The following is a 26,782-nucleotide window of genomic DNA, read 5'->3' as shown; positions in this document are numbered from 1 at the left end:
GCCGGCAAAATGCCCGGCGTAAGCACGCGCAATTTAAATGATCCCGTAGGGGGCGGGAATCATTTAAATTAGGCGCGTTCCCACGCCGAGCGTAGAGCGCATGCTCCGTCGGGAAACTTTCCCGACGTGCATTGCGGCAAATGACGTCGCAAGGACGTCATTTGCTTCAAAGTGAACGTGAATGGCGTCCAGCGGCATTCATGATTCACTTACGCAAACTACGCAAATTTCTAATTTTGCGACGCGGGAACGACGGGTATACGTAACATTGGCTGCCCCTGCTAATAGCTGGGGCAGCCTTACGCGAAAACCGCCGTACGGAAACTACGTAAATTGCGTACGCAGGGCTCGCACAACGTTGTGAATCGTAGTTAGTATGCAATTTGCATACTATACGCTGAGCACAACAGGAACGCCACCTAGCGGCCATCGCAAGAATGCAGCCTAAGATATGCGGGCATAAGAGCCTTATGCCGCGCATATCTTAGGCTGCAGTCGGCGTAACGAGGTTCCTGAATCAGGAGCATTCGTTACGCCGGGGCAAGTAAGCAATTGCGCTGTGTAACTTATGGTTACACAGGCGCAATTGCTCCTTGAATCCAGGCCAATGTTATTAGGCTATTTTTTCTCCAGGTTGAATGTTATCTTGCAATATGGCCACAAGATGGAGCTGATGACCACATGAAATAATGAACATCAGCTCCATCTAGTGGCCATAAGGCAGTATTTTACTAATTGTCTCTATTCTGTATTAACGAAAAACATTCAACCTGGAGAGAAAACTGCATGTGTATTTGTTCTGTGAAAATGGATGCTAAAATGAATGGTATTTGGCTCCAGGTTGAATGTCCTCTTGCAATATGGCCACTAGATGAAGCTGCTGACCACAGGAAATAATGAATACCAGCTCCATCTAGTGGCCATAATGCAGTATTTTACTAATGCTTCTATTCTATATTAATAAAAAAACATTTAACCTGGAGAGAAAATACCCCAATTTATTACAGGTATTTATATAGTGCCAACCATTTACACAGCCCTTTATAGCATTTTACATATATTTTACATTGGCATCAGTCCCCGTCCTCTCGGAGCTTACAGTCACTATCTCACAAAAATAATGTGTTTAAGGTTATTTTATCTCCAGGTTGAATGTTATCTTACAATATGGCCACTAGATGGAGCTGATGACCACAGGAAATAATGAACACCAGCTCCATCTAGTGGCCATAATAAGGTAGATTACAAATTCTTCTATTCTGTATTAATGAAAAAAACATTCAACCTGGAGAGGAAATACCTTCATTTATTTTTACATATATTGTACATTGTCATCAGTCCCTGCCCTCTATGAGCTTACAGTCACAAAAAAAGTCTAAAAAAAAATAATGTCATTAAGCTATTCTTTTCTCCAGGCTGAATGCAGTATTTTACTAATGTTTTCACTTCTGTATTAATGAAAAACATTCAACATGGAGAGAAAACTGCATGTGTATGCGAAAATGGATACTAAAACGAATATTATTAGGCTATTTTCTCTCCAAGTTGAATGTTTTCTTGCAATATGGCCACTAGATGGAGCTAAAGGCCATTCAAAGAATCAGATACGCCAGAATTTTTCTCAGATACGACCAGCGTAAGTCGCCTACGCCGTCGTATCTTAACTGCATATTTACGCTGGCCGCTAGAGGCGTGTACGCTGATTTACGCCTAGAAATATGTAAATCAGCTAGATACGCCAATTCACGAACGTACGCCCAGCCGTCGCAGTACAGTTTACGTTAGGCTTTTTCCGGCGTAAAGTTACCCCTGCTATATGAGGCGCAGCCAATGTTAAGTATGGACGTGGGGCTGGCGTCTAATTTTCCGTCGATTACGTCGTTTGCGTAAGTCGTTCGCGAATAGGGCTGTGCGTCATTTACGTTCACGTCGAAAGCGTGTTAATTTGGAGCATGCGCACTGGGATACTTTCACGGACGGCGCTGTTCTTAAAAAGCGTAATTTACGTGGGGTTACAATACATTAACATAAAACACGCCCACATCTTCCATATTTGAATTGGGCGGGCTTACGCCAGCCTATTTACGCTACGCCGCCGCAACTTTGCTTTGTGAATACTGCACTTGCCTGTCAAAGTTGCGGAGGCGTAGCGTAAATAGGATACGTTACGCCCGCACACAAATACGCGCTCCCTACGTGAATCTGGGCCATGGGCCCGGATTCAGATAGGAGTTACGACGGCGTATCTCTGGATATGCCGTCGTATCACTGAGTGCGCTCGGTCGTATCTATGCGCCTGATTCGTAGAATCAGTTACGCATAGATTTCCCTAAGATCCGACCGGCGTAAGTCTCTTACACCGTCGTATCTTAGGCTGCATATTTACGCTGACCGCTAGGTGGCGTTTCCGTAGATTTACGCGAGGGATATGCAAATTAGGTAGATACGCCGATTCAGAAACGCACGTCCGCCCAGCGCATTGTTTTTACGTCGTTTACGTTAGGCTTTTTCGGCTTATAGTTACCCCTGCTATATGAGGCGTATCCTATGTTAAGTATGGACGTCGTTCCCGCATCGAATTTTGGAATTTTTACGTTGTTTGTGTAAGTCGTTCGCGAATAGGGCTGTACGTAAGTTACGTTCACGTCTCAAGCATTGACGATTTGCGGCGGAATTTCGAGCATGCGCACTGGGATTCTTTTACGAACGGCGCATGCGCCGTTCATAAAAAACGTCAAATACATGGGGTCACACTAAATTTACATAAAACACGCCCACATCATCCACATTTGAATTAGGCGGGCTTACGCCGGAGCACATACGTTACGCCACCGTAACTTAGGGCGCAAGTTCTTTCTAAATACGGAACTTGCGCCCTAATTTACGGCGGCGTAACGTATCGGAGATACGCCCGCACAACATTACGCAGGGCTATCTGAATCCGGGCCATGAACTGTACTTTACCTTCCAAAGGGCCAGCACTAGGAGAGCCAACAGCAACAGTCCACCTATTGTACTGATGATGATAATCCATATAGGAACTTCCCATTCTTCCTGCTTGGAAATTTCCAGTACAATCTGTAGATTAAACAACGAAAAATAAAAACTTACATTTGTGGATAATTCTACTGTATATAATAAAAAAATGCTCAGCATAAAATAATAATAATAATAATAAAAAAATACAAAAAAAAAAAAACAATACTGACATTTGACCAGCGGGTGGCAGCAGAGTTCTGTATTATGCAATATTGCATCTTGCCTACACACTTTTGTAGTAAAAGCTTCGTTAAAAATAATAATTTATAAATATACAATATAATAATAGTATATGTACAGTGCCTTGAAAAAGTATTCATACCCCTTGGAATTTCCCAACATTTTGTCATGTTACACCCAAAAACGTAAATGTGTTTTATTGGGATTTTATGTGATAGACCAACACAAATTGTGACGTAAAAGGAAAATTATAAATTGTTTTCAACATTTTTTACAAACAAATATGTGAAAAGTGTGGGGGGGGGGCATTTGTATTCAACCCCCTTTCGCCCAGGTTCACACTGCCATAGGTCCCCCAGACAGGGCCGCCATCAGAAATTAGGGTGCCCCTTACACAGCTTCAGGCATGGGCCCCCTGGAGCAGAGAACCGGGGGGGGGGTGCTGCCGCCTGAAATTGAGAACCGGGCGGGGGGCCCTTTATAAAAGAAAGAAGAAATAAAGAAAAGTATATATAAAGAAGGGGGGTAGCCATCTGGGGCCCTGGGGACCTCTGGGCCCTTTAATAAAAAAATAAAGAAATATATATATATATATACAAATTATTTTTATTTATTTTTATAAAACAAAATTACAAAAAAGGGGGGTTGCCATCCGGGACCTCTGGGTCCTTTACTAATAATAATAATAATAATAATAATAATAATAATAAAAAGAAACCTCTGGGCCCTTTAATAAAAAAAAAATATATAAAATAAATAAGCATTTATAAAAAAAAGGGGGGTTGCTATCCAAGGCCCTGGGGACCTCTGGGCCCTTTAATAATAATAATAATAATAATAATAATAATAATAATAATAAATATATACATATATATTTTTTTATATTAAAAAAGGGGGGTTGTCATTTGGGGCCCTGGGGATCTCCGGGGCACCCCGTACCCCTAAAAAAAATTGCCCCTTTAATAAAAAATAAAATAAAAATATATTACATTTTTTTTTTTTATAAAAAATAAATAAAAAAAAGGGGGGTTTCCATCCGGGGCCCTGGGGGCCTTCGGGCCCCTGGGGACCTCTAAAAAAAAAATTGGCCCCTTTTTTTTTTTTTAAAGGGGGTTGCCATCCGGGCCCCTAGGGACCTCCGGGCCCCTTACAGGTGTACTGCCTGTACCCCTCTGATGGCGGCCCTGCCCCCAGACAACAAACTTTGCACACTTGTAGAGGAGAAAATGGGGCTACATGTGTGCCAAGTTCCGGGTCCAGGGGACCTAAAATCACCGGAGATATGACCATTTAACATGGGAGTCTATGGAAGGGGTGCCCGGCTTTGAAAAATCGGTGCTCCCCGGCCCTAGGTCCCCCAGACAACAAACTTTGCACACTTGTAGAGAAAGAGTGGGGCTACAGGTGGGCCAAGTTTGGCCGGTACAGGGTCCCCAAAGTCCGGGAGATCAGGCGCAAAAAGGTGACTCGAGTATAAGCCGAGGGGGGCATTTTCAGCACAAAAAAAATGTGCTGAAAAACTCGGCTTATACTCGAGTATATACGGTAAATAGAAAACCTCCCGATACACAATCCTGTACAGTTGATCCAGAGGAAGGCCAAAAAAAAAAAAAAAAAATGCCCCAATAAATCATGAACCCAATTTACCATTTTTGGGATCCCCTTCTTTTTCTAAGTTTATACACAGTTGCTGTAATATACAAATGAATGGCGCCGAATGCAGAAATAGACTCACCTGGCGGGTGGGCTCTTCCTCCCGGAATATAAACGGACTCTGGAATTTCCGTTGCAATACCGCGATAGTCACCAGGTTCACAGAGCGGAATTTAATCTGCAAGGAAGAAGCAACGGCCAGAGGAGTAAATCATCGGTCGGGATTAGTTAACCCACTTCTGGACCGCCCCGCGTACCTTTACTGCGGCAGGGCGGCCTTTCAGCGCAAAATCACTTTCCTGTACCTGATTTTTATTTCCGGGACACAGCAGGAGCCAATCAGCGGGTCTGGTAGAACCCATGGCCGAAGGGACCCGCCGATTGTTCCTGAGGCAGACAGATCGTCATTCTGTTAGAGGGGGAAGATGGAGATTTTGTGTTTCTGCTAAGCAGGAACACGGATCTCTGTCTTTCCCCAGTCAAAGCACCTATGATGAGCCAATGGTTTGGTCTAAACTTAGGTTCAGACCGAACTTTGGCTGTTAAGGCGCTCAGACGAACACCCTAACTCTTGCCCATTTGGCTCGGTGTTTGTCAGGACTTGAAAATAATATAGAAGCAGTGTCGGGGCAAGGTCATCCAATGCAAAGATGACAAACTGCGCCCCTCCCCCCATTCATGATGTGCAAGTTTAGGGGATCCTACCCCCAGCAGTCACTCGCTTGTCAAATCACTGCCGCTGTCACAGCTCCTGTCACCATTGCGCCCAGGGCAGGCGTCCCTCCTGCCCACCCCTTATCCTTGAGGGGGATGCAGATACCTGTATAATACAGGCATCCACTTCAGGTCATAGACTCCCACGGCAGTCACGCCCCTTGAAACCCCCCCCCCCGCTGTCTTCTGGGAAACACACAGGTCACAGGAGAGAGCGGGGACCAGTGAGGATGCGCAGCGCGACTCGCGCATGCGCAGTAAGGAACCAGGAAGTGAAGCCGCAAGGCTTCATTTCCTGATTCCCTCACCGAGGATGGCGGTGGGGGGCAGCCGAGAGCCGAGCGATTGATCGGCTTCGGCTGCCGACATGGCGGGCGCCCTGGACAGGTAAGTGTCCATTTTTTAAAAGTCAGCAGCTGCAGTATTTGTAGCTGCTGGCTTTTAATATATATTTTTTTAAAACAAACTAGTAAAGTTAGCCCAAATATATATAGCTAGATTCAGGTAGAGTTAGGCCGGCGTATCAGTAGATACGCCGACCTAACTCAGAATCTGCGCCGACCTATGTTTAAGTGTATTCTCAAACAGAGATACGCTTAAACATATCTAAGATACGACGGCTTGCGCCGTCCTATCTTAGGTTGCAATATTGAGGCTGGCCGCTAGGTGGCGCTTCCATTGCAGTCGGCGTAGAATATGTAAATTAGTAGATACGCCGATTCACGAACGTACGCCGGGCCGACGCAGTACATTTACGCCGTTTACGTAAGAGATAGGCCGCCTAAAGTTAAAGCTGCCCCCTAGGTGGCGTAGCCAATGTTAAAGTATGGCCGCCGTTCCCGCTTCGAAATTCGAAAATTTTAGGTCGTTTGCGTAAGTCGTCCGTGAATAGGGATTTACGTAGTTTACGTCCACATCGAAATCAATAGGCCCGTGCGGCGTACTTAGCCGCAATGCACACTGGGAAATGTAGGCGCTCAGCGCATGCGCAGTTAATAAAAAACGTCAATCACGTCGGGTCAAGCCTCATTACCATAAAACACGCCCCCTCAGACGAATTTGAATTAGGCGCCCTTACGCCCGCCCGCATTAGGCTACGCCGCCGTAACTTAGCAGGCAAGTACTTTGAGAATCAAGTACTTGCCTCGCTAACTTACGGCGGCGTAGCCTAAACACGCTAAGCTACGCCGCCGCAAAGTTGCGGCAATCTCTCTGAATCTACCTAATAGTATAGTGTGAAAAATGTTACGCCGCAAGAATCGTGATCTTTATTCTAACAAAAAAATTGTGATTCTCATTTTAGTCAGAATCGCGCCACTCTAGCTCATAGGTGGCTTTACAGTAAGTGTAGACGTGTGTGTGTATATATATATATAGACTGTATGATCTTGGTAATCACATGATGGATGGCCACACCCTCTTCACACATCTGATATTCCTTACCGTTTGGAATGTTCTGCTCCACAATCTCCCATGGAGGGTGAGTGCTGCTTCCTGATTGGACGCCAGGCTCATAGTGCAATCAATGGATACAACATCGGAGTTACTGTGATTCTGAAAAAACAAAATTATTTTTGTAACGGTCAGGGGTTAACGCCGTTACGATATTCCATTCCACCAACCCACGACAGCTTCCGACACCCCACAATCCAGCAGACAGGACCCATTGGATTTCCCCCAGAAAACGAGACACACAGGGCCAGATTCATAAAGCATTTACGTAGGCGTATCTCCAGATACGCCGTCGTAATTTCAAATGTGCGCCGTCGCATCTTTGCGCCGATTCACAAAGCGAGATACGTCCAAAAACATGGCTTCAGCCGTCCGACGTAACTTGCCTACGCCGGCGTATCGTGGGCGCATAGTTACGCAGGACGCATTTGGCATTCCCATTATAAATATGCAAATGACCTAGATACGCCGATTCACGAACGTACTTGCGCCCGGCGTATTAATATATGCTGTTTACGTAAGGCGTATGACCGGCGTAACTTTACCCCTCATAAGGCAGGGGTAAGTCATGTTAAGGTATGGACATCGGAACGACCGTCGAAATTTACAGCGTTTACATAAATCGTACGTGAATAGGGCTGTGCGTAAGTTACGTTTACGTCGTAGGCAGTGTTCGACGTATCTTAGGCATTCTAGCCGACGTGATTTTGAGCATGCGCACTGGGATACGTCAACGGGCGGCGCATGCGCCGTTCGTTCGGCCCCTCATATACCTGGGGTCACGGCTCATTGTAATACAACACGCCCACTGCCTTGATGATTTGAATTAGGCGGGCTTACGCCGGCCCATTTACGCTACGCCGCCGTAACTTAGGGCGCAAGTTCTTTCTGAATACGGTACTCCCCTCTCTAAGTTACGGCGGCGTAGCGTATATGAGATGCGCTACGCCCGCCGAAAGTTACGCCATTCTTTCTGAATCTGGCCCACAGCTCTGTTATCTGGTTCCAAACGAATAGACACTTTAATGGTAAACTCAGGTTTTTATACAGCATGCTGCAATAATCAAAGGGACAATGACACACTCCACCCACAACATCATACAATGGGTACTAACGAGTCCCCCTCAATCCACATCTTAGACAGACATTCTGACTCCGCGATAAGCTATTCTCACCTGCTACACAATACACATTCCTAGAGTAAACATAAGTCAGACGTCTGACCTTTAGAGTGTGCTAACTCACAACACATATTAGCATCAATAGAACTTTCACACAATACAGTGTTAATTATCATCACACAATGAAATATCTTAGGAGCCAGACTTAATTAACACCTTAACTGTGTCCCCACATTGAATGAATCACACTAATATTGACCTGTTGGGTTCAGAATCAACCACCTGTAATATTTCAAGATATCCTGCAATACACTGTGAATTATCATTACTGTCCCATCTCATGTAATTCAAGATATCATTTCTCAGTCATCCTATGCCCCTAGTTGACATAGGATGACCCTAGACCCAAGAGTCATTGGTGAAGCTGAAGCAGGAGTACCCCGCATCCTTCAAGAGCTTCTGAGTCCCACTGGCCATACCGTTACAATTTTTAATGTGCAATTTTTGGCAAAACATTGCTACATCTTTTACAATGTGGACCCCAATGGTAAAAATTTCACTAAGCCCCCCCATTCACACGGGCAATGCTGAAGACTCACTGTAAACCACTGTGTGAGCAGCGGCGGGGCCGCGGTTAGCAAGCAATCGTTAGGTGATAAGAGAGAAGAGACACGGCACAAAACCTGCCGAGTGCAGTAAGTCAAATCGAGAACAATTATTAAAAAATTAAAAAATGTAAAAAAGGGGGGCGTGGCCTGGAGCGGCATGGGATAGGACGCTAGCTAGCTGAGCTCCGCCGGCCGTTTATCCTATCTACCCTATCCTGCGGTTACACCCGAGATTTTTTCTGCCAAACCGATCCAGCAGACCCCGGACCACCCAGCGATCATGGCCCCACCTAAGGCGAGCAAGTCGGCAGGCCCGAAAATAGACCAATATCTCCGTCAGGAGAAGGACCCCCCGGCGCAAGATGGCGGCGCCACGAGGGCAGAGGAAACAGCAGCCGGCGCGGACATGGCGAAGGTGCTTCTAGCTATCACATCCTGCCGAGAAGCAGTAACAGCCTGCCAGACCACCCTCACGGCAAAGATAGAGGAGGTGAAGGTGGACATCTCCCTGGTGCGTCAGGACATGCAGCGGCTGAGGGAGCGGGTATCCGAGGCAGAGGTGAGACTGGGCGCCGTGGAGGACTCCCTCCCCCCTATCCAACACTCTACAGAGGCCATGCAGCTGCAGATCAACCAGCTCCTGCAAAAGCAAGACGACCTCGAGAATAGAAGTCGCAGGTGTAATTTGAGGTTTGTCGGCCTGCCCGAGGGGGTGGAAGGGAGAGACCCACAAGACTTCCTGGAAAAGCTGCTCCGGGACACCTATGGCAGAGAGGCCTTCTCCCCCATGTTTGCTGTGGAGCGCGCTCACCGCATGTCGGGCAGACCGCCGCCACCCGGGGCACCCCCCCGCACGCTCATAGCCAAATTCCTTAACTATAGAGACAGAGACGCTATCCTCCGGCTGAGTAGGGAGAGAGGTAATATCCCATATGATAACAAGATGGTGGCCGCCTTTCCAGATTTCTCGGCTGAAGTGCAGCGCAGAAGGAAGACCTTCATGGAAGCCAAGCGGCGTCTCCGGGTCAAGCACATAAAATATGCCATGCTGTTCCCGGCCCGTCTACGCGTGGAGGGTGAGGACAGAGCCTATTTCTTTGAAGACCCGGAGGAGGTGCTGACCTGGTTGGAACGACAAGACAGACGCAGATAAGTACTATGTCTCCCTCGGCTGTGTTACTGTTATTGGCGCCTTAGCCACACAATTTGTTTTGAGCACCCTAGCGGGGGTGCCGGGCCCGGCTACCCCCGTACCCCGGGAGGCTCCCCCTCACTTCTCCCCCTAGTGTACCAGGACGGGGTGCCTCAACCCGACAGGTATTGTCCCCCGGCATCTCCTTGGCCGGATGCTCATCCCCCTCCATATGACGTGTAGTGGGCTCCGACCTGCATCCTGGACATTGCTCTCTGACGCTCGGAGCCCAGGGACACCCGAGACACCCCTGCAGGGCTGTGGCATGCAGGAGACTGAGATCCTCCACTCCCCATACGGGCAAATCCCCTTCAGGAGCCATTGGTCTGGGGGGGGGGGTTCTATTGGGGGTTTTTTCCCTTTTTTTTTCCTTTTTTTATTATTTGCTCATACCATTATGCCTTTTCTTATTTGTCTCTACCATTTTGGATGCTGGACTCACCTGGTTAGGAGTCTAACTCACCCTAAATAACCCCCCTTTTTTTTCAAAACTTTATATACTGGCAGACATATAGTCGCTTCTACTTTGTAATCTCTCCTCTCCGGCGGGGGGAGGAACGCTACTTAGGGGCTCGCAATGGACAGCGGGCAAAGTCCTACACTGTGCTTGTGCACGCAGCGGAATTCCGCCCTACTTGCAGCAACCCATTGTCAAACCCGGGAGGCCACCACGGCACGGTCACACCCTGAGCAATCCGGCTGGATGCCATCCGGGACTGTGCTGATGGTCTCCCTATGTATATCCTTGATGACCGTATTTTTTTACACTATGCATGGGGTGCTGCTTTTGCCCTGTTGGCAGTTAAGGGTTCAAGCCCGCACCAGTTGGGGACAGTGCAGGGCAGGGTGGGGGGAGGGAGGGATGCGAAGGTTGTGGGTTACTGTTACTTTTCGTTTATTTTACAGTTTATCTGAGCAAAACAAGTCTGAAGGGCAATCCAATAAGTCAGTACTGATGTATGGGGCTGGGTTGCTGTGTGGTCATGGGGGATTGTGGTATGCATCTGAAAATTGTCTGAATCCTGGAGTTCTATATCTTCCCTGGCTCGTCCCATGACCACGCTAAAGCTACTAACATGGAACGTCCGTGGGATGAGAGATCCCATCAAGCGGTCTGCGGTATTCGCGATACTTAAAAAGTTGAGGGCGGACGTCGTGGTCCTGGTGGAGACGCATGCAGAGGGCTTGGCCCCGAGGGCGCTCGGGCGGGCGTGGGTGGGCTGGGGCTTTCACTCAGTCCACACCTCTCACTCCAGAGGGGTCTCTATATTAATTGCCAAAACGGCACACTTTGAACTCCAGGATTCAGTGATAGATCCACAGGGCAGGTATGTCTTCTTGAAAGCTAAAATGTATGGGGAACTGGTCCTCCTTATGGCATTCTACGTCCCACCCCCGTATCAGTCTACCATATTGATTACAGGATTTGATTTCATGGCCCTGCACCCTGACACACCGGCGATATGGCTGGGCGATTTTAATAATGTATTAGACCCCTCCCTGGACAGGATGGTGGGGGATCTGCCCGCGTCTGCGGAGGCACGCCCCACAAGATTTGCGAGACTCCTCGCGGATCTCAACCTCGTAGATACATGGAGACACGGCCACCCCACGGACAGGGCATACTCCTGTTTCTCGGCCTCACACCGCTCAATGTCCCGCATCGATCTAATCCTGGTTTCCACAGCCCTTCTCCCTAGAGTGAGGGACGCGGGTTTTTCCCCCCGGTCCCTCTCTGACCACTGTCCGTGCTGGACGACACTGTCACTGCCCCGAGCCCGTCCGCCCCCTTCGTGGCGGTTAAACCCATTTTGGCTGACCCTGCTCCCGGAGGATGCGGATCTGGTGGGTGAGTGGGAGCGATACTTTGCGGATAACTCTGGCTCCGCGTCCCCCCGGGCAGTTTGGGAGGCCTTCAAGCTACACGCACGCATGACACTCTCGTCCCGTATTAATTCCATTAAGGTCACATCCACGGAGGCACTGGATAGGGCTATGGGGCTCGCCGCGGCAAAGGAGAGGGAATACACGGCTAACCCGTCGACTGACCTGGCTGCCGAACTTAGGCTCTGCACCAGGGCAGCAGACCAGTTGCACTATGAGAAATCGAAGCGAAAACTCTTCTTTCTCAGGCAGAGGACGTTTGAACATGGGGAGAGGGCGGGGAAGCTACTTGCGTACTTGGCACACTGTGAAGAAAGACCCCCAGTGGTGATATCCCTGCGCTCTCCAACTGGAGATTTGATAACTGACCCGGAGAAAGTGACCATGATGTTTCAGGACTTCTTCTCTTCCCTGTACGACACGGTGGCCCCTGACTCTGACTCCCTGTCGGAAGACTTCTTAGCAGGCTTACAGGTCCCCCGACTGACTGCACAGCAGACTCAGGCACTTGAGGAACCATTGAAGGCGGAAGAAATATCCGCCGCTCTGGCTGGACTCCCGAAGTCCAAGGCACCGGGGTCGGATGGCCTTCCGGCCGAATTCTACTCCACCTATGCTGAAGTATTGGTCCCTAGACTCCTTGCACTCTACAATTCCATCCTCGAGGGCTCAGAGCTTCCGCCCTCGATGAGGGAAGCCACCATAGTATTAATCCCCAAGCCAGGAAAGGACCCTCACATGCCGGAATCATACCGCCCCATTTCCCTCCTACAGGTAGACATCAAGATTCTAGCTAAGGTACTCTCGACCCGCCTTAACACCGTAATCCTCTCCCTGGTGCATGCCGACCAGGCAGGTTTTATGCCTGGCCGGAACACCTCTTTTAACCTCAGGAGGCTGTTCATCAACCTCCAGGCCAATCACGACAATCCAGGGTCTAGAATAATAGTCGCCTTGGATACTGCCAAGGCGTTTGACTCGGTGGAATGGCGGTACCTATGGACATGCCTCGCCAAATACGGGATAGGCCCCAAATTCATACAATGGGTGAAGCTTCTTTATCAGGCCCCTGTGGCTAGAGTTCTGGCCAACGGGTGGCCCTCAGATCAATTCCCTCTGCGGCGCGGCACGAGGCAGGGCTGCCCCCTGTCGCCGCTGCTGTATGCTTTGGCGGCGGAACCGCTGGCAATTGCCATACGCACACACCCAGATATAAAGGGCCTACGGAGGGGGGACGTTGAGGAAAGAATTAGTACGTACGCGGACGACACACTTTTGTATTTGGACGACTCCACTGATTCTCTCTCACTGGCACTGGCCCTGATAGAGAGCTTCGGCGCTTTCTCAGGTCTCAGGATCAACTGGGACAAATCCCAAATACTCCCACTAGATAGCTACCCGATGACAAGGGCAGGGGCCCTTCTCCCATTGCAGAGAGTGGCCAAGATCAAGTATCTGGGGATCCAGACCACTAGAGACCCGGCAGACTATATCTCACTGAATGTTACGCCATTGTATGATATGCTGAAGTTGAGAACGCAAGCCTGGGCCCGACTCCCAATAGGAGTCATGGGCCGCATAAATTTAATAAAGATGATTCTGCTGCCTAAGATTCTATACATGGTGTGGCATTCACCGGTGTATCTGGTGCTTAGGTGCTTCAGACTGCTGGAAACCCTTCTTAAGCCGTTTGTATGGGGCACCGCGAGGCACAAACTCCCCTGGCACAGACTGAAAAACCCGACAGACCTAGCCGGACTGGCGGTACCAGACTTCAATGCATACTATTTGGCTGCCCAGATGTCACAACTATTCCACGTGGACAAGGTGGACAGGACTAGGTTCCTTCGCCTCCTGTGCCCTGCGTGGACCCAGTCACTAGGTGACCCCATGGTGGTGATTGCAGGGGGGGTGAGGGTGGTGGGGGGACGCCACTCCCTGCTGTACCATTACAGTAGGGTGTGGAGCGTGGTGTCCGATAGGCTGGGCATTTCGCCCCTACATGGCTACACCTCCTTGTGGCACAATTCTGCCCTGCCGGAGCTGGAACGCATGCAAGCCACTGAGGTGTGGAGTACTAGGGGAATTTACTATTTGTCCCATGTCACCAGAAACGGAAAACTCAAACCCTTCAATGTGCTACAGACCGAATATGACCTGCCCGACCACATGTTGTTCCGCTACGCCCAGCTACGACACGCCTTCCAGGCCCAGTTCCCCCAGGACGACCTGGCCTTAGCCGACAACCCCCTTATGGCGGCAGTTAAATACCCCGACCCCAAAAAACTGATCACCCAATTCCACACCATGATCACACTCCCGAAAGCAACAGTGTCTGCCTACGCCCTAAAGCCCAGGTGGGAGAGGGAGGTGGGCCCACTGGAAGATGACGAGTGGAGTGACGCTTTAGATGCTTGTAAACTTGTATCCCCGAAACTGTCAGATCGCCTCACGCAAACCTTTATCCTAAATAGAGCATATCTCACACCCCTCAGGATCTCCAAGTACAGGAGGGATTTTCCCGCCATGTGTCCAATGTGCAACCACAATACAGGCACCTTTTTCCATTTAATCTGGCAGTGCGCAAAGGTCCAGGCTTTCTGGGAACAGGTGGTGAAGTTCCTCCATGACAGAATGGGGTCCCCCATCACCCTACAGCCCAAACCATGTCTGCTGGGAATTTTCCCAGATGTTGGCATAACTAAATCCCTTGCAGTGTTCCTACACGAGACGCTGTTCATAGCCCGAAAGGTCATAGCACGGGTGTGGATGCGACCAGAGCCCCCAGAGCTATCCCACTGGCTGGCGGAGGTCAACAGTGTACTGCCGTATAAGAAACTGGTATATTCGCACAGGGGCTGCCCGGCCAAATACGAAAAAATTTGGGGGAAATGGTTGAACTCATCTGCAACATGTACCTAGGAGCGACAGATGCGCTTGAGGGGTCTCCGGTCGTGCAGGGGGGAACGGGAGACTGGGAGGGGTGTGGGCGGCCTAACAGTCCACTCTGCCAACCTCGGTCTACATTCTGGGGTGATTGGGTTTGAGCGTAGTTGTAATCCCTGCCACCTGTGTTCTATGTACCTGTTATCGACACACTTGTACCTGCATTTTATTCATGATCACCGGACATGTACTGTACCTGAATGCTGCATGTATACCCTGTATGTTATTGTTTTGCTCGAATAAAAGCTCTTTGATTTAAAAAAAAAAAAAAAATGTAAAAAAACGCACTCACAGGGGTTAAAGTGGCAGATGAATGGTGGAATACCGCTTGGTCATTGCACAGTGAGCAAGCTGGTAATCTCTGATAGGGACTCCTGTGGCCCCAGAACTGCTGCATAAGTAAGAACAAGTACCAGCCAGGGTTCGCCCTCCTCTGACGTCACCCTTGAAGATGAGCAGTAGGGTGCGTTTCAAGGTATCTCACCTCTTCCTCAGCCCAGGTTTTCTTTGGGGCAGGCTGGCAGGCAGTATCGCCTACTGAACATGATATGGCCTACTTTTTTTGTCATGCTGCAGGGCAACGTGCATGCGCGTGGGACCATCTGGTGACCATTTGTCAGGACCCGGATCTGAACCTACAACCTCTGCTGTGTCTGGCAGTATCTCTTCTTGCAGAGCCACCTGAGATGCTGAACAGCCCCCTCCCTGATTCCTTAGACAATCTTGCCTTGAACCTTGTTTCTGGTGAACCTTGAACTCTTTGCTCCTCCCGCAAACTTCCTATTTAAGCCATACATTTGCACTTTCTGTTTGCCAGATTATTGTGCTCTCTTCAGCCAATATCTTGCTATTGTCACTCCTGCTGCCATCCGTATATCTTCGCTACCACTCGTTACCAACCTTCGGCTTGTTTGCAACCTGCAACCACTTGTTACAGACCTTTGGCTTGTTTACTGACTACGCTTCTGCTTGATCTCTACCTGCTATATCTGCTACTGGACCCTGGCCTGCTCACCTCCTGGTGAGGCAATCCTAAGGGGACCGCGACCTGGTGCCAACATGCAGCAAAACCCATCTCCAACCATAAGGAGCTCTGGTGAATACCGGTTGGTGCTTAGACCCCACACCTCGGGTGAGCCTGTGTCATCTGCCAGGGTGAACTGCTTGTTTACTTATCCAGCTGGTCGGTGAGTGAGAAACTCATATAGCGCAACACATGCGAACTGAATCGCCTCTGGGCGGTGGGAGCCTCTCTACTGCTATAGCTACTGGTCCCTGTGCCTAACCTCTGACCCAGTGGAGGTCGGTCAGTTGCACTTACCCCATCTTGGCTTCGAATGCCCCGCGGCAGCCTCCCGTTCCTCTGCTCTCCACAGCAGCGATGGCTTCTGTTTCCTTCCTCTTCTGCTCGGCGGCCAATCGACAGTCTTCTCTTTTCGGCCAATCAGAAAATGGGTCTCACATCCACTTCTGATTGGCCGGATTGAGGATCAGTGTTACAAGAGCGAATATTAATTCACTGTTGTAACACCTGGGTGGGTTCATGGTGCAATGCTCTGCGCCACGAGCCATCCTATTTTGAAGCCTATTAGAGCCTATCACTTTAATCAGGTGCTTCAAAATTCACACCGCCGCTGTAATTTTAGCGCCTGGCGTCCAGAAAGGGGCCGGATGCCTGAAAAGGGGCTGGCCACGATGGCTATGCATGAATCTAACCATTATTCATATGGGGGGGGGGTGGTGGCTAGGATAGAGGGGGTGGCACTCGGGTGCCCCTAATAGACAGGGCTGCCACTGCTCTGACCGTGCAACCATTTCAGGTATGATAAGCGACTCAATTGCTTGGTTTTACCACACTTACAACGACCATGTGAAAGAGGCCTAGCACACCCAAGTTTATAGACTGGTTGAGGACCTAGTGATATTCCTGAAACGTAGGAAGTTGCTATCAAATAGCACTAGTCTGGTAGAACTTGGAGTGTTGGTGTGTTAGCCGCCGCCGCCGTCCTATGCTGACAAGGAGCGATTACTGTGAAAGAGCTAAGGGAAGGCTGGAATGTTGGCACACCAACAGATTAACTACTGGTGTGGATTCCAGTCAGTAAGAAGGGTAGGGGAAGCTATTTTTGCCATTACTAAAGCTAAACCCTGGGAAGGGGAGTTTTCTGAAAGCGGGGGGCCTGTGTGCAAGATCATAAAATGGGCCCTGATGAAAAGAAAGTACGGTGTGTGCAACACACCATGGCAAAAATAATGTGCCAATTTTATTGCACTGAGAATTGGTTTAAAGGGACACAGAATGCATGGGGTCAGTAGTAGGTGACTCAGAGAGTTAAGGGGTCAGGATAATTGACAGAGTCAGTAGTAGGTGATGCAGAGTTCAGGGGCCAGTAGGAAAGGACACAGAGTTCAGGGGCCAGTAGTAAGGGATGCAAAGTTCATGGGAAGGGAGGCAGAGTTCGGGGATCAGTAAGAAGGGACCCAGACTTTAGGGGTCCGTAGGACGGGATGCAGAGTTCAGGGGTTAGTAATAGGTGATGCAAAGGTCCAGGGTCAGTAGTAAGTTACACAGAGTTCAGGGGTCAGTAGGACGGGATGCATAGTTCAGTGGTCAGTAGTAAGTTACACAGAGTTCAGGGGCCAGTAGGAAAGGACACAGAGTTCAGGGGCCAGTAGTAAGGGATGCAAAGTTCATGGGAAGGGAGGCAAAGTTCGGGGATCAGTAAGAAGGGACCCAGACTTTAGGGGTCCGTAGGACGGGATGCAGAGTTCAGGGGTTAGTAATAGGTGATGCAAAGGTCCAGGGTCAGTAGTAAGTTACACAGAGTTCAGGGGTCAGTAGGACGGGATGCAGAGTTCAGTGGTCAGTAGTAAGTTACACAGAGTTCAGGGGTCAGTAGGAAGGCAGGCAGAGTTCGGGGATCAGGGGGAAGGGGCGAAGAGTTCAGGGGTCAGTAGGAAAGGGACGCCGAGTTCAGGGGTCAGTAGGAAGGGATGCAAAGTTCAAGGATCAGTAGTGATGCAGAGTTTGGGGATCAGTAGGAAGGGATGGAAAGTTCAGGGGTCATTAGGAAGGGATGCAAAGTTCATAGGAAGGGACACAGAGTTCGGGAATCAGTAGGAAGGGACACAGGGTTCAGGGGTCAGTGGGAAGGGAAGAAAAGTTCAGGGGTCAGTAGTAAGTGGCGCAGAGTTCGGGGATCAGTAGGAAGGGATGCAGAGTTCAGAGGTCAGTAGGAAGGGACGTAGACTTCAGCGATTAATACAAAGGCATTCAAAGTTCATAATAAGGGACGCAGAGTTCAGGGGTCAATGGGAAGGCAAGCAAAGTTCAAGGGTCAGTAGGAAGGGATGCAGAGTTGAGGGAAAAGGAAGGTAGGGATGCAGCGTTCAGGGATCAGTAGGAAGAGATGAGAGTTCAGTGGTCAGTAGTAAGTTACACAGAGTTCAGGGGACAGTAGGAAGGGATGCAAAGTTTGGGGTTCAATAGCAAGTGATGCATAGTTCAGGGGTCAATAGGAAAGGACCCAGACGTCAGGGGTCCGTAGGACGGGATGCAGAGTTCAGGGGTTAGCAGTAAGTTACACAGAGTTCAGGGGTCAGTAGAAAGGGGTGGAGAGTTCAGGGGTCAGTAGAAAGGGGTGGAGAGTTCAGGGGTCAGTAGATAAGAATGCAGAGTTCAGGGATCAGTAAGAAGGGACCCAGACTTTAGGGGTCCGTAGGACGGGATGCAGAGTTCAGGGGTTAGTAATAGGTGATGCAAAGGTCCAGGGTCAGTAGTAAGTTACACAGAGTTCAGGGGTCAGTAGGACGGGATGCATAGTTCAGTGGTCAGTAGTAAGTTACACAGAGTTCAGGGGCCAGTAGGAAAGGACACAGAGTTCAGGGGCCAGTAGTAAGGGATGCAAAGTTCATGGGAAGGGAGGCAAAGTTCGGGGATCAGTAAGAAGGGACCCAGACTTTAGGGGTCCGTAGGACGGGATGCAGAGTTCAGGGGTTAGTAATAGGTGATGCAAAGGTCCAGGGTCAGTAGTAAGTTACACAGAGTTCAGGGGTCAGTAGGACGGGATGCAGAGTTCAGTGGTCAGTAGTAAGTTACACAGAGTTCAGGGGTCAGTAGGAAGGCAGGCAGAGTTCGGGGATCAGGGGGAAGGGGCGAAGAGTTCAGGGGTCAGTAGGAAAGGGACGCCGAGTTCAGGGGTCAGTAGGAAGGGATGCAAAGTTCAAGGATCAGTAGTGATGCAGAGTTTGGGGATCAGTAGGAAGGGATGGAAAGTTCAGGGGTCATTAGGAAGGGATGCAAAGTTCATAGGAAGGGACACAGAGTTCGGGAATCAGTAGGAAGGGACACAGGGTTCAGGGGTCAGTGGGAAGGGAAGAAAAGTTCAGGGGTCAGTAGTAAGTGGCGCAGAGTTCGGGGATCAGTAGGAAGGGATGCAGAGTTCAGAGGTCAGTAGGAAGGGACGTAGACTTCAGCGATTAATACAAAGGCATTCAAAGTTCATAATAAGGGACGCAGAGTTCAGGGGTCAATGGGAAGGCAAGCAAAGTTCAAGGGTCAGTAGGAAGGGATGCAGAGTTGAGGGAAAAGGAAGGTAGGGATGCAGCGTTCAGGGATCAGTAGGAAGAGATGAGAGTTCAGTGGTCAGTAGTAAGTTACACAGAGTTCAGGGGACAGTAGGAAGGGATGCAAAGTTTGGGGTTCAATAGCAAGTGATGCATAGTTCAGGGGTCAATAGGAAAGGACCCAGACGTCAGGGGTCCGTAGGACGGGATGCAGAGTTCAGGGGTTAGCAGTAAGTTACACAGAGTTCAGGGGTCAGTAGAAAGGGGTGGAGAGTTCAGGGGTCAGTAGAAAGGGGTGGAGAGTTCAGGGGTCAGTAGATAAGAATGCAGAGTTCAGGGATCAGTAAGAAGGGACCCAGACTTTAGGGGTCCGTAGGACGGGATGCAGAGTTCAGGGGTTAGTAATAGGTGATGCAAAGGTCCAGGGTCAGTAGTAAGTTACACAGAGTTCAGGGGTCAGTAGGACGGGATGCATAGTTCAGTGGTCAGTAGTAAGTTACACAGAGTTCAGGGGCCAGTAGGAAAGGACACAGAGTTCAGGGGCCAGTAGTAAGGGATGCAAAGTTCATGGGAAGGGAGGCAAAGTTCGGGGATCAGTAAGAAGGGACCCAGACTTTAGGGGTCCGTAGGACGGGATGCAGAGTTCAGGGGTTAGTAATAGGTGATGCAAAGGTCCAGGGTCAGTAGTAAGTTACACAGAGTTCAGGGGTCAGTAGGACGGGATGCAGAGTTCAGTGGTCAGTAGTAAGTTACACAGAGTTCAGGGGTCAGTAGGAAGGCAGGCAGAGTTCGGGGATCAGGGGGAAGGGGCGAAGAGTTCAGGGGTCAGTAGGAAAGGGACGCCGAGTTCAGGGGTCAGTAGGAAGGGATGCAAAGTTCAAGGATCAGTAGTGATGCAGAGTTTGGGGATCAGTAGGAAGGGATGGAAAGTTCAGGGGTCATTAGGAAGGGATGCAAAGTTCATAGGAAGGGACACAGAGTTCGGGAATCAGTAGGAAGGGACACAGGGTTCAGGGGTCAGTGGGAAGGGAAGAAAAGTTCAGGGGTCAGTAGTAAGTGGCGCAGAGTTCGGGGATCAGTAGGAAGGGATGCAGAGTTCAGAGGTCAGTAGGAAGGGACGTAGACTTCAGCGATTAATACAAAGGCATTCAAAGTTCATAATAAGGGACGCAGAGTTCAGGGGTCAATGGGAAGGCAAGCAAAGTTCAAGGGTCAGTAGGAAGGGATGCAGAGTTGAGGGAAAAGGAAGGTAGGGATGCAGCGTTCAGGGATCAGTAGGAAGAGATGAGAGTTCAGTGGTCAGTAGTAAGTTACACAGAGTTCAGGGGACAGTAGGAAGGGATGCAAAGTTTGGGGTTCAATAGCAAGTGATGCATAGTTCAGGGGTCAATAGGAAAGGACCCAGACGTCAGGGGTCCGTAGGACGGGATGCAGAGTTCAGGGGTTAGCAGTAAGTTACACAGAGTTCAGGGGTCAGTAGAAAGGGGTGGAGAGTTCAGGGGTCAGTAGAAAGGGGTGGAGAGTTCAGGGGTCAGTAGATAAGAATGCAGAGTTCAGGGGTCAGTAGGACGGAATGTAAAGTTCAGGGGTCAGTAGGTTGGGATGCAGAGTTCATGGTTAGTAGGAAAGGGGCGCTGAGTTTAAGGGTCATTAGGAAAGGGATGTAGCGTTCAGGGGTCATTAGGAAAGGGATGCAGAGTTCAGTAGGATGGAATGCAGAGTTCAGGGGTCAGTAGGAAAGGGACGCAGAGTTCAGGGGTCATTAGGAAAGGGATGCAGAGTTCAGGGGTCATTAGGAAAGGGATGCAGAGTTCAGTAGGATGGAATGCAGAGTTCAGGGGTCAGTAGGAAAGGGATGCAGAGTTCAGGGGTCATTAGGAAAGGGATGCAGAGTTCGGGGGTCAGTAGGAAAGGGATGCAGAGTTCAGGAGTTAGTAGTAAGTTACACAAAGTTCGGGGGTCAGTAGAAAGGGGTGGAGAGTTCAGGGGTCAGTAGATACGAATGCAGAGTTCAGGGGTCAGTAGGACGGAATGTAAAGTTCAGGGGTCAGTAGGTTGGGATGCAGAGTTCAGGGGTCAGTAGGAAAGGGATGTAGAGTTCAGGGGTCAGTAGGAAAGGGATGTAGAGTTCAGGGGTCAGTAGGAAAGCTACGCAGAGTTCAGGGGTCAGTAGGAAAGGGACGCGGAGTTCAGGGGTCAGTAGAAAGGGATGCAAAGTTTATGGGAAGGGAGGCAGAGTTTGGGATCAGTAAGAAGGGACCCAGACTTCAGGGGTCCGTAGGACGGGATGCAGAGTTCAGGGGTTAGTAATAGGTGATGCAAAGGTCCAGGGTCCCTAGTAAGTGGCACAGAGTTCAGGTTCAGTAGTAAATTAAACAGAGTTCAGGATCAGTAGTAAATTAAACAGAGTTCAGGGGTCAGTAGGACGGGACGCAGAGTTCAGGGGTCAGTAGGAAAGGATGGAGGGTTAAAGGGTAAGTAGTATGTGAATCTCTATTCCACTGGCCTCATGGTGGTTCCTTCCTCTGCACAGGCTCTCTACTTCCTTTCCCTGGGTCCAGGCGGGGCTAACGGGGCTATGATTTGTCTTAGCAGAAGCTAACAACAGTCCTCCTCCCCCCCTGGAAACAGGGACCTGCCCCCTGCAGACCGGCAACTGGATCTTTGCTGCAGCTGTGAGTGACAACAGCATTGTGCAATGTATGAGGGCACAGTGGGCCCCCCCCCACCTTGGGGTCCGTGGGCACAGCACACATTTCACCCATAGAGGATACGCCACTGTCTCTGGGATAAGTAAATATTATCTAAATACATTTATAATGTGTATTCTCCTTGGTGAGCTTTGTGTGTTTCTTCCAGATCAGTGCAGTAATCCAGTGTGAGACTTCCTGTAATAAAGACCGCTCACTGCTGCTCTCTCTCTGTGTGCGGGGTGACTGGTCTTGTCTCCGCCCGCCTTCCTGTAGTTTTCTGTAGTGGGTGGAGCCTGCTGGGTCCCTCCCACAGCTCTGCTCTTTGCTCAGGTTATGTGAAGCCCGGTGGTGTTGTCGGTGCTACTTTTATATGGGAATATCTAGGTTTGCAAAAGCATTCGTTGCACACAAACTGGGTTTATACACTTTGGCCCGGATTCAGGTAGATTTGCGCTTTTTTTACGGAGGCGCAGGGCAACGTTTTTGCCCTGCGCCCCCGCAAATTTACTGCGATGCCCTTCATTCACGGAGCAGTAGCTCCGTAAATTGCGTGGGCGCGCTGGCAAAATGCCCGGCGTAAGCGCGTGCAATTTAAATGATCCCGTAGGGGGGCGGGAATCATTTAAATTAGGCGCGTTCCCGCGCCGAGCGTAGAGCGCATGCTCTGTCGGGAAACTTTCCCGACGTGCATTGCGGTAAATGACGTCGCAAGGACGTCATTTGCTTCAAAGTGAACGTGAATGGCGTCCAGCGCCATTCACGATTCACTTACGCAAACAACGTAAATTTCAAATTTCGCGACGCGGGAACGACGGGTATACTTTAGCATTGGCTGCCCCTGCTATTAGAAGGGGCAGCCTTACGCTAAACACGCCGTACGCAAACGACGTAAACTGCGTACGCAGGGCGCCCGTACCGTAGTGAATCGGCGTTAGTATGCAATTTGCATACTATACGCTGAGCACAACGGGAACGCCACCTAGCGGCCATCGCAAGAATGCAGCCTAAGATATGCGGGCATAAGAGCCTTATGCCACGCATATCTTAGGCTGCAGTCGGCGTAACGAAGTTCCTGAATCAGGAGCATTTGTTACGCCGGCGCAAGTAAGCAATTGCGCTGCGTAACTATGGTTACGCAGGCGCAATTGCTTCTTGAATCTGGGCCTTTGTGGTTGCTTAGGAATATATATAAAAAGTTTTGGTGCCTGAAGTTCACCTTTAAAGATTCACACTCCAAGGATAAGGGAATAATGAATGGTATTTAATAACTCCAGTGTCAGAATCCCACCCCACCCCATCACAGGTCTATATAAGTTACCAGCTGAGGTATGTGGCTGATGTCCTCCTCCGATGGCCTCCTGCGGTAATCTGTGCTATTTCCCCAAACGTTACAGCTTTCATTCCCCTGGAACAGAAGAAGTCATTAGTATTATAGGAGAGACTAGGAGATTGTTCGTCCGATAATATGGTTGGATGAAGTACCTGGTCATTGGTCAGCTGTTGTAAGAGGAGCAGACGATTACCACCGCGAGTTGCCACCGGAATGGTGATCTTCACTGTGATATCCTCAGGGAAGAAGCCCAGATTCTGTATCTGTAAAACACACAAAAAGGTTTACAGCAGATGAGACATGTGCACTGCCAAAAAATGTGTTAGTTTTAGTTTCATTTGTTTTTAGTTTTTCAGGTCATTCGTTATGATCGCATTTCGTACATTCGTATATTTGTAAATTCGTACATTCGTACCAGGGCCGATCCGCCCTATAGGCTCACTATGCAAGCCTCTTAGGGCCCCGCAAAGCTGCAGAGGGCCGCCCAAATTACTGGAGGCCCCGCCTGGTGAGAAGTCATTTTCAGGCCCCTCACCCCGCTTCTCAACTCGCTGGCTGCATGGGAGAAGAGGTAAGTCAGCACCCCCTCCACTTTTCACTTTAATGTAAGATGTCATTTCCATCAGCAGAACACCCCCTCCCCCTGCTACTCAACGTTAATCTTTAATGAGACATGTCACTGTCAGCAGCGCCCCCCCCCCCCTCAACTTTATTTTAATGTGACATGTAATTTTGCTTAGGGCCCCAGGGAGGTCAGGATCGGCACTGATTCGTACATTCATAAATTCGTACATTCGTATATTTGTAAATTCGTACATTCGTAAATTTGTACATTCATAAATTTGTACATTCATAAATGTGTACATTCATAAATTTGTACATTCATAAATTTGAACATTCGTAAGTTTGTAAATTCGTACATTCGTATATTTGTAAATTCGTACATTCGTAAATTTGCACATTCGTAAATTTGTACATTCATAAATTTGAACATTCGTAAATTCTAACATTTATAAATTCTAACATTCGTGAATTCTAACATTCGTAAGTTTGAAAATTCGTACATTCGTAAGTTTGAAAATTCGTACATTCGTATATTTGTAAATTCGTACATTAAAAAATTTGTACATTCATAAATTTGTACATTCATAAATTCATACATTTGTGAATTCGAACATTCGTATATTTGTAAATTCGAACATTCGTATATTTGTAAATTCGTACATTCGTATATTTGTAAATTCGTACATTCGTATATTTGTAAATTCGTACATTCGTATATTTGTAAATTCGTACATTCGTATATTTGTAAATTCGTACATTCGTATATTTGTAAATTCGTACATTCGTATATTTGTAAATTCGTACATTCGTAAATTTGTACATTCATAAATTTGAACATTCGTAAATTCGTACATTTATAAATTCTATCATTCGTGAATTCTATCATTCGTAAGTTTGAAAATTCGTACATTCGTATATTTGTAAATTTGTACATTCGCATATTTGTAAATTCGTACATTCGTAATTTGGACATTCGTAAATTTGTAAATTTGTACATTCATCAATTTGTAAATTTGTACATTCATACATTTTTAAATTCGTACATTCGTAAATTTGAACATTCGTAAGTTTGTAAATTCGTACATTCGTATATTTGTAAATTCGTACATTCGTAAATTTGCACATTCGTAAATTCATAAATTTGTACATTCGTAAATTTGTACATTCATAAATTTGAACATTCGTAAATTCGTACATTTATAAATTCTAACATTCGTGAATTCTAACATTCGTAAGTTTGAAAATTCGTACATTCGTAAGTTTGAAAATTCGTACATTCGTATATTTGTAAATTCGTACATTCGTATATTTGTAAATTTGTACATTCGTACATTCGTAAGTTTGAAAATTCGTACAATTCGTATATTTGTAAATTCGTACATTAAAAAATTTGTACATTCATAAATTCATACATTTGTGAATTCGAACATTCGTATATTTGTAAATTCGAACATTCGTATATTTGTAAATTCGTACATTCGTATATTTGTAAATTCGTACATTCGTTTATTTGTAAATTCGTACATTCGCAAATTTGTACATTCATAAATTTGAACATTCGTAAATTCGTACATTTATAAATTCGTACATTCGTGAATTCTATCATTCGTAAGTTTGAAAATTCGTACATTCGTATATTTGTAAATTTGTACATTCGCATATTTGTAAATTCGTACATTCGTAATTTGGACATTCGTAAATTTGTAAATTTGTACATTCATCAATTCGTAAATTTGTACATTCATCAATTCGTAAATTTGTACATTCATACATTTTTAAATTCGTACATTCGTAAATTAGAAAATTTGAAATTAGAAAATCTGAAAACCCGAAAATTAGAAAATCTGAAATATTAACTATTAAATTATAGGTATTGTAATTTCCTTTCAAATTTGGCTGTTCGTGAACGTAACGAATAGAAATTTATCCGAAGTTACGAATGACCTGAAATAACAAATGCTGCATCTAGACAAATGGAACGGAACAAATTAATAATAAATAATAATAATAAAACGTATTTATTATTATTATTGTTATTTATTATTAATTCATTACGTTCCATTCGTTATTTCGGAAAATAATTTGTAACTTCGGATAAATTTCTATTCGTTACGTTCACTAACAGCCAAATTTGAAAGGGAATTACAATACCTAGAAATTAATAGTTAGTAATAGTTAAGTTATCATTAGTTAATTATTATTTCAGATTTCCGAATTTTCTAATTTACAAATTTATGAATTTACGAATGTACGAATTTTATCATTTGCAAATGTAGAAATGTACGAATTTACGAATGTACAAATGTACAAATTTATGAATAGAGGCACCTGATTAGAGCCATAGGTTCTGATAGGCTTCAAAATAGGGTGGGCTCGGAGCGTAGAGCATTGCGCCATGAGCCCACCCAAGTGTTATAAACTGCTAATATCAGGTGATTAAAAAAATGGTACTACCATTGTTTTATTCTTCAGGGTTACTGCTTCCATATATAGGGGCAGATCCTCGTACAGCGGCGCATTTATGCGCCGGGCGTAGCGTATCTAAGATACACTACGCCGCCGTAACTTAATTTTTTTTTAAAATCCTGAAAGAATCCGCGCCGTAAGTTACGGCGACGTAGTGTATCTTTGCCGGCGTAATGGCGCCTAATTCAAATGGAGGTAATGGGGGCGTGTTTCATGTAAATACGTCGTGACCCGACGTAAACAAAGTTTTTTATTTAACTGCGCATGGGCCGTCCGTGGGGGTATCCCAGAACCAGCCAATGCTTACAACGGTGACATAATTCTATGCAAATCCCTATTCGCGAACGACTTACGCAAACAACGTAAAAATTTCA

General features: G+C 47.5%; 1 protein-coding gene across 12 annotated transcripts in view; it reads right to left on the bottom strand.

Moving 5' to 3' along the window:
* ITGA11 (integrin subunit alpha 11) overlaps positions 1 to 26,782 on the bottom strand; it is a 303,932-nt gene that overhangs the window by 8,288 nt on the left and 268,862 nt on the right. For all 12 annotated transcript variants that reach the window (XR_005747817.1, XR_005747814.1, XR_005747815.1 and 9 more), the window contains 5 exons: positions 23,531 to 23,641; positions 23,367 to 23,453; positions 7,030 to 7,140; positions 4,955 to 5,050; positions 2,965 to 3,078 (listed from right to left, as the gene is read on the bottom strand). Coding sequence is in view for 1 of the 12 variants with exons in the window: in XM_040342234.1 (XP_040198168.1) it covers positions 2,965 to 3,078; positions 4,955 to 5,050; positions 7,030 to 7,140; positions 23,367 to 23,453; positions 23,531 to 23,641 (519 nt within the window). In the remaining 11 variants the exon portion in view is untranslated. The remainder of the gene's footprint in view (positions 1 to 2,964; positions 3,079 to 4,954; positions 5,051 to 7,029; positions 7,141 to 23,366; positions 23,454 to 23,530; positions 23,642 to 26,782) is intronic.

The sequence above is a fragment of the Rana temporaria genome, chromosome 3 (genome assembly GCF_905171775.1).
Source record: "Rana temporaria chromosome 3, aRanTem1.1, whole genome shotgun sequence".
NCBI classification, from domain to species: domain Eukaryota; kingdom Metazoa; phylum Chordata; class Amphibia; order Anura; family Ranidae; genus Rana; species Rana temporaria.
This window is presented reverse-complemented; position numbering and strand designations above follow the sequence as displayed.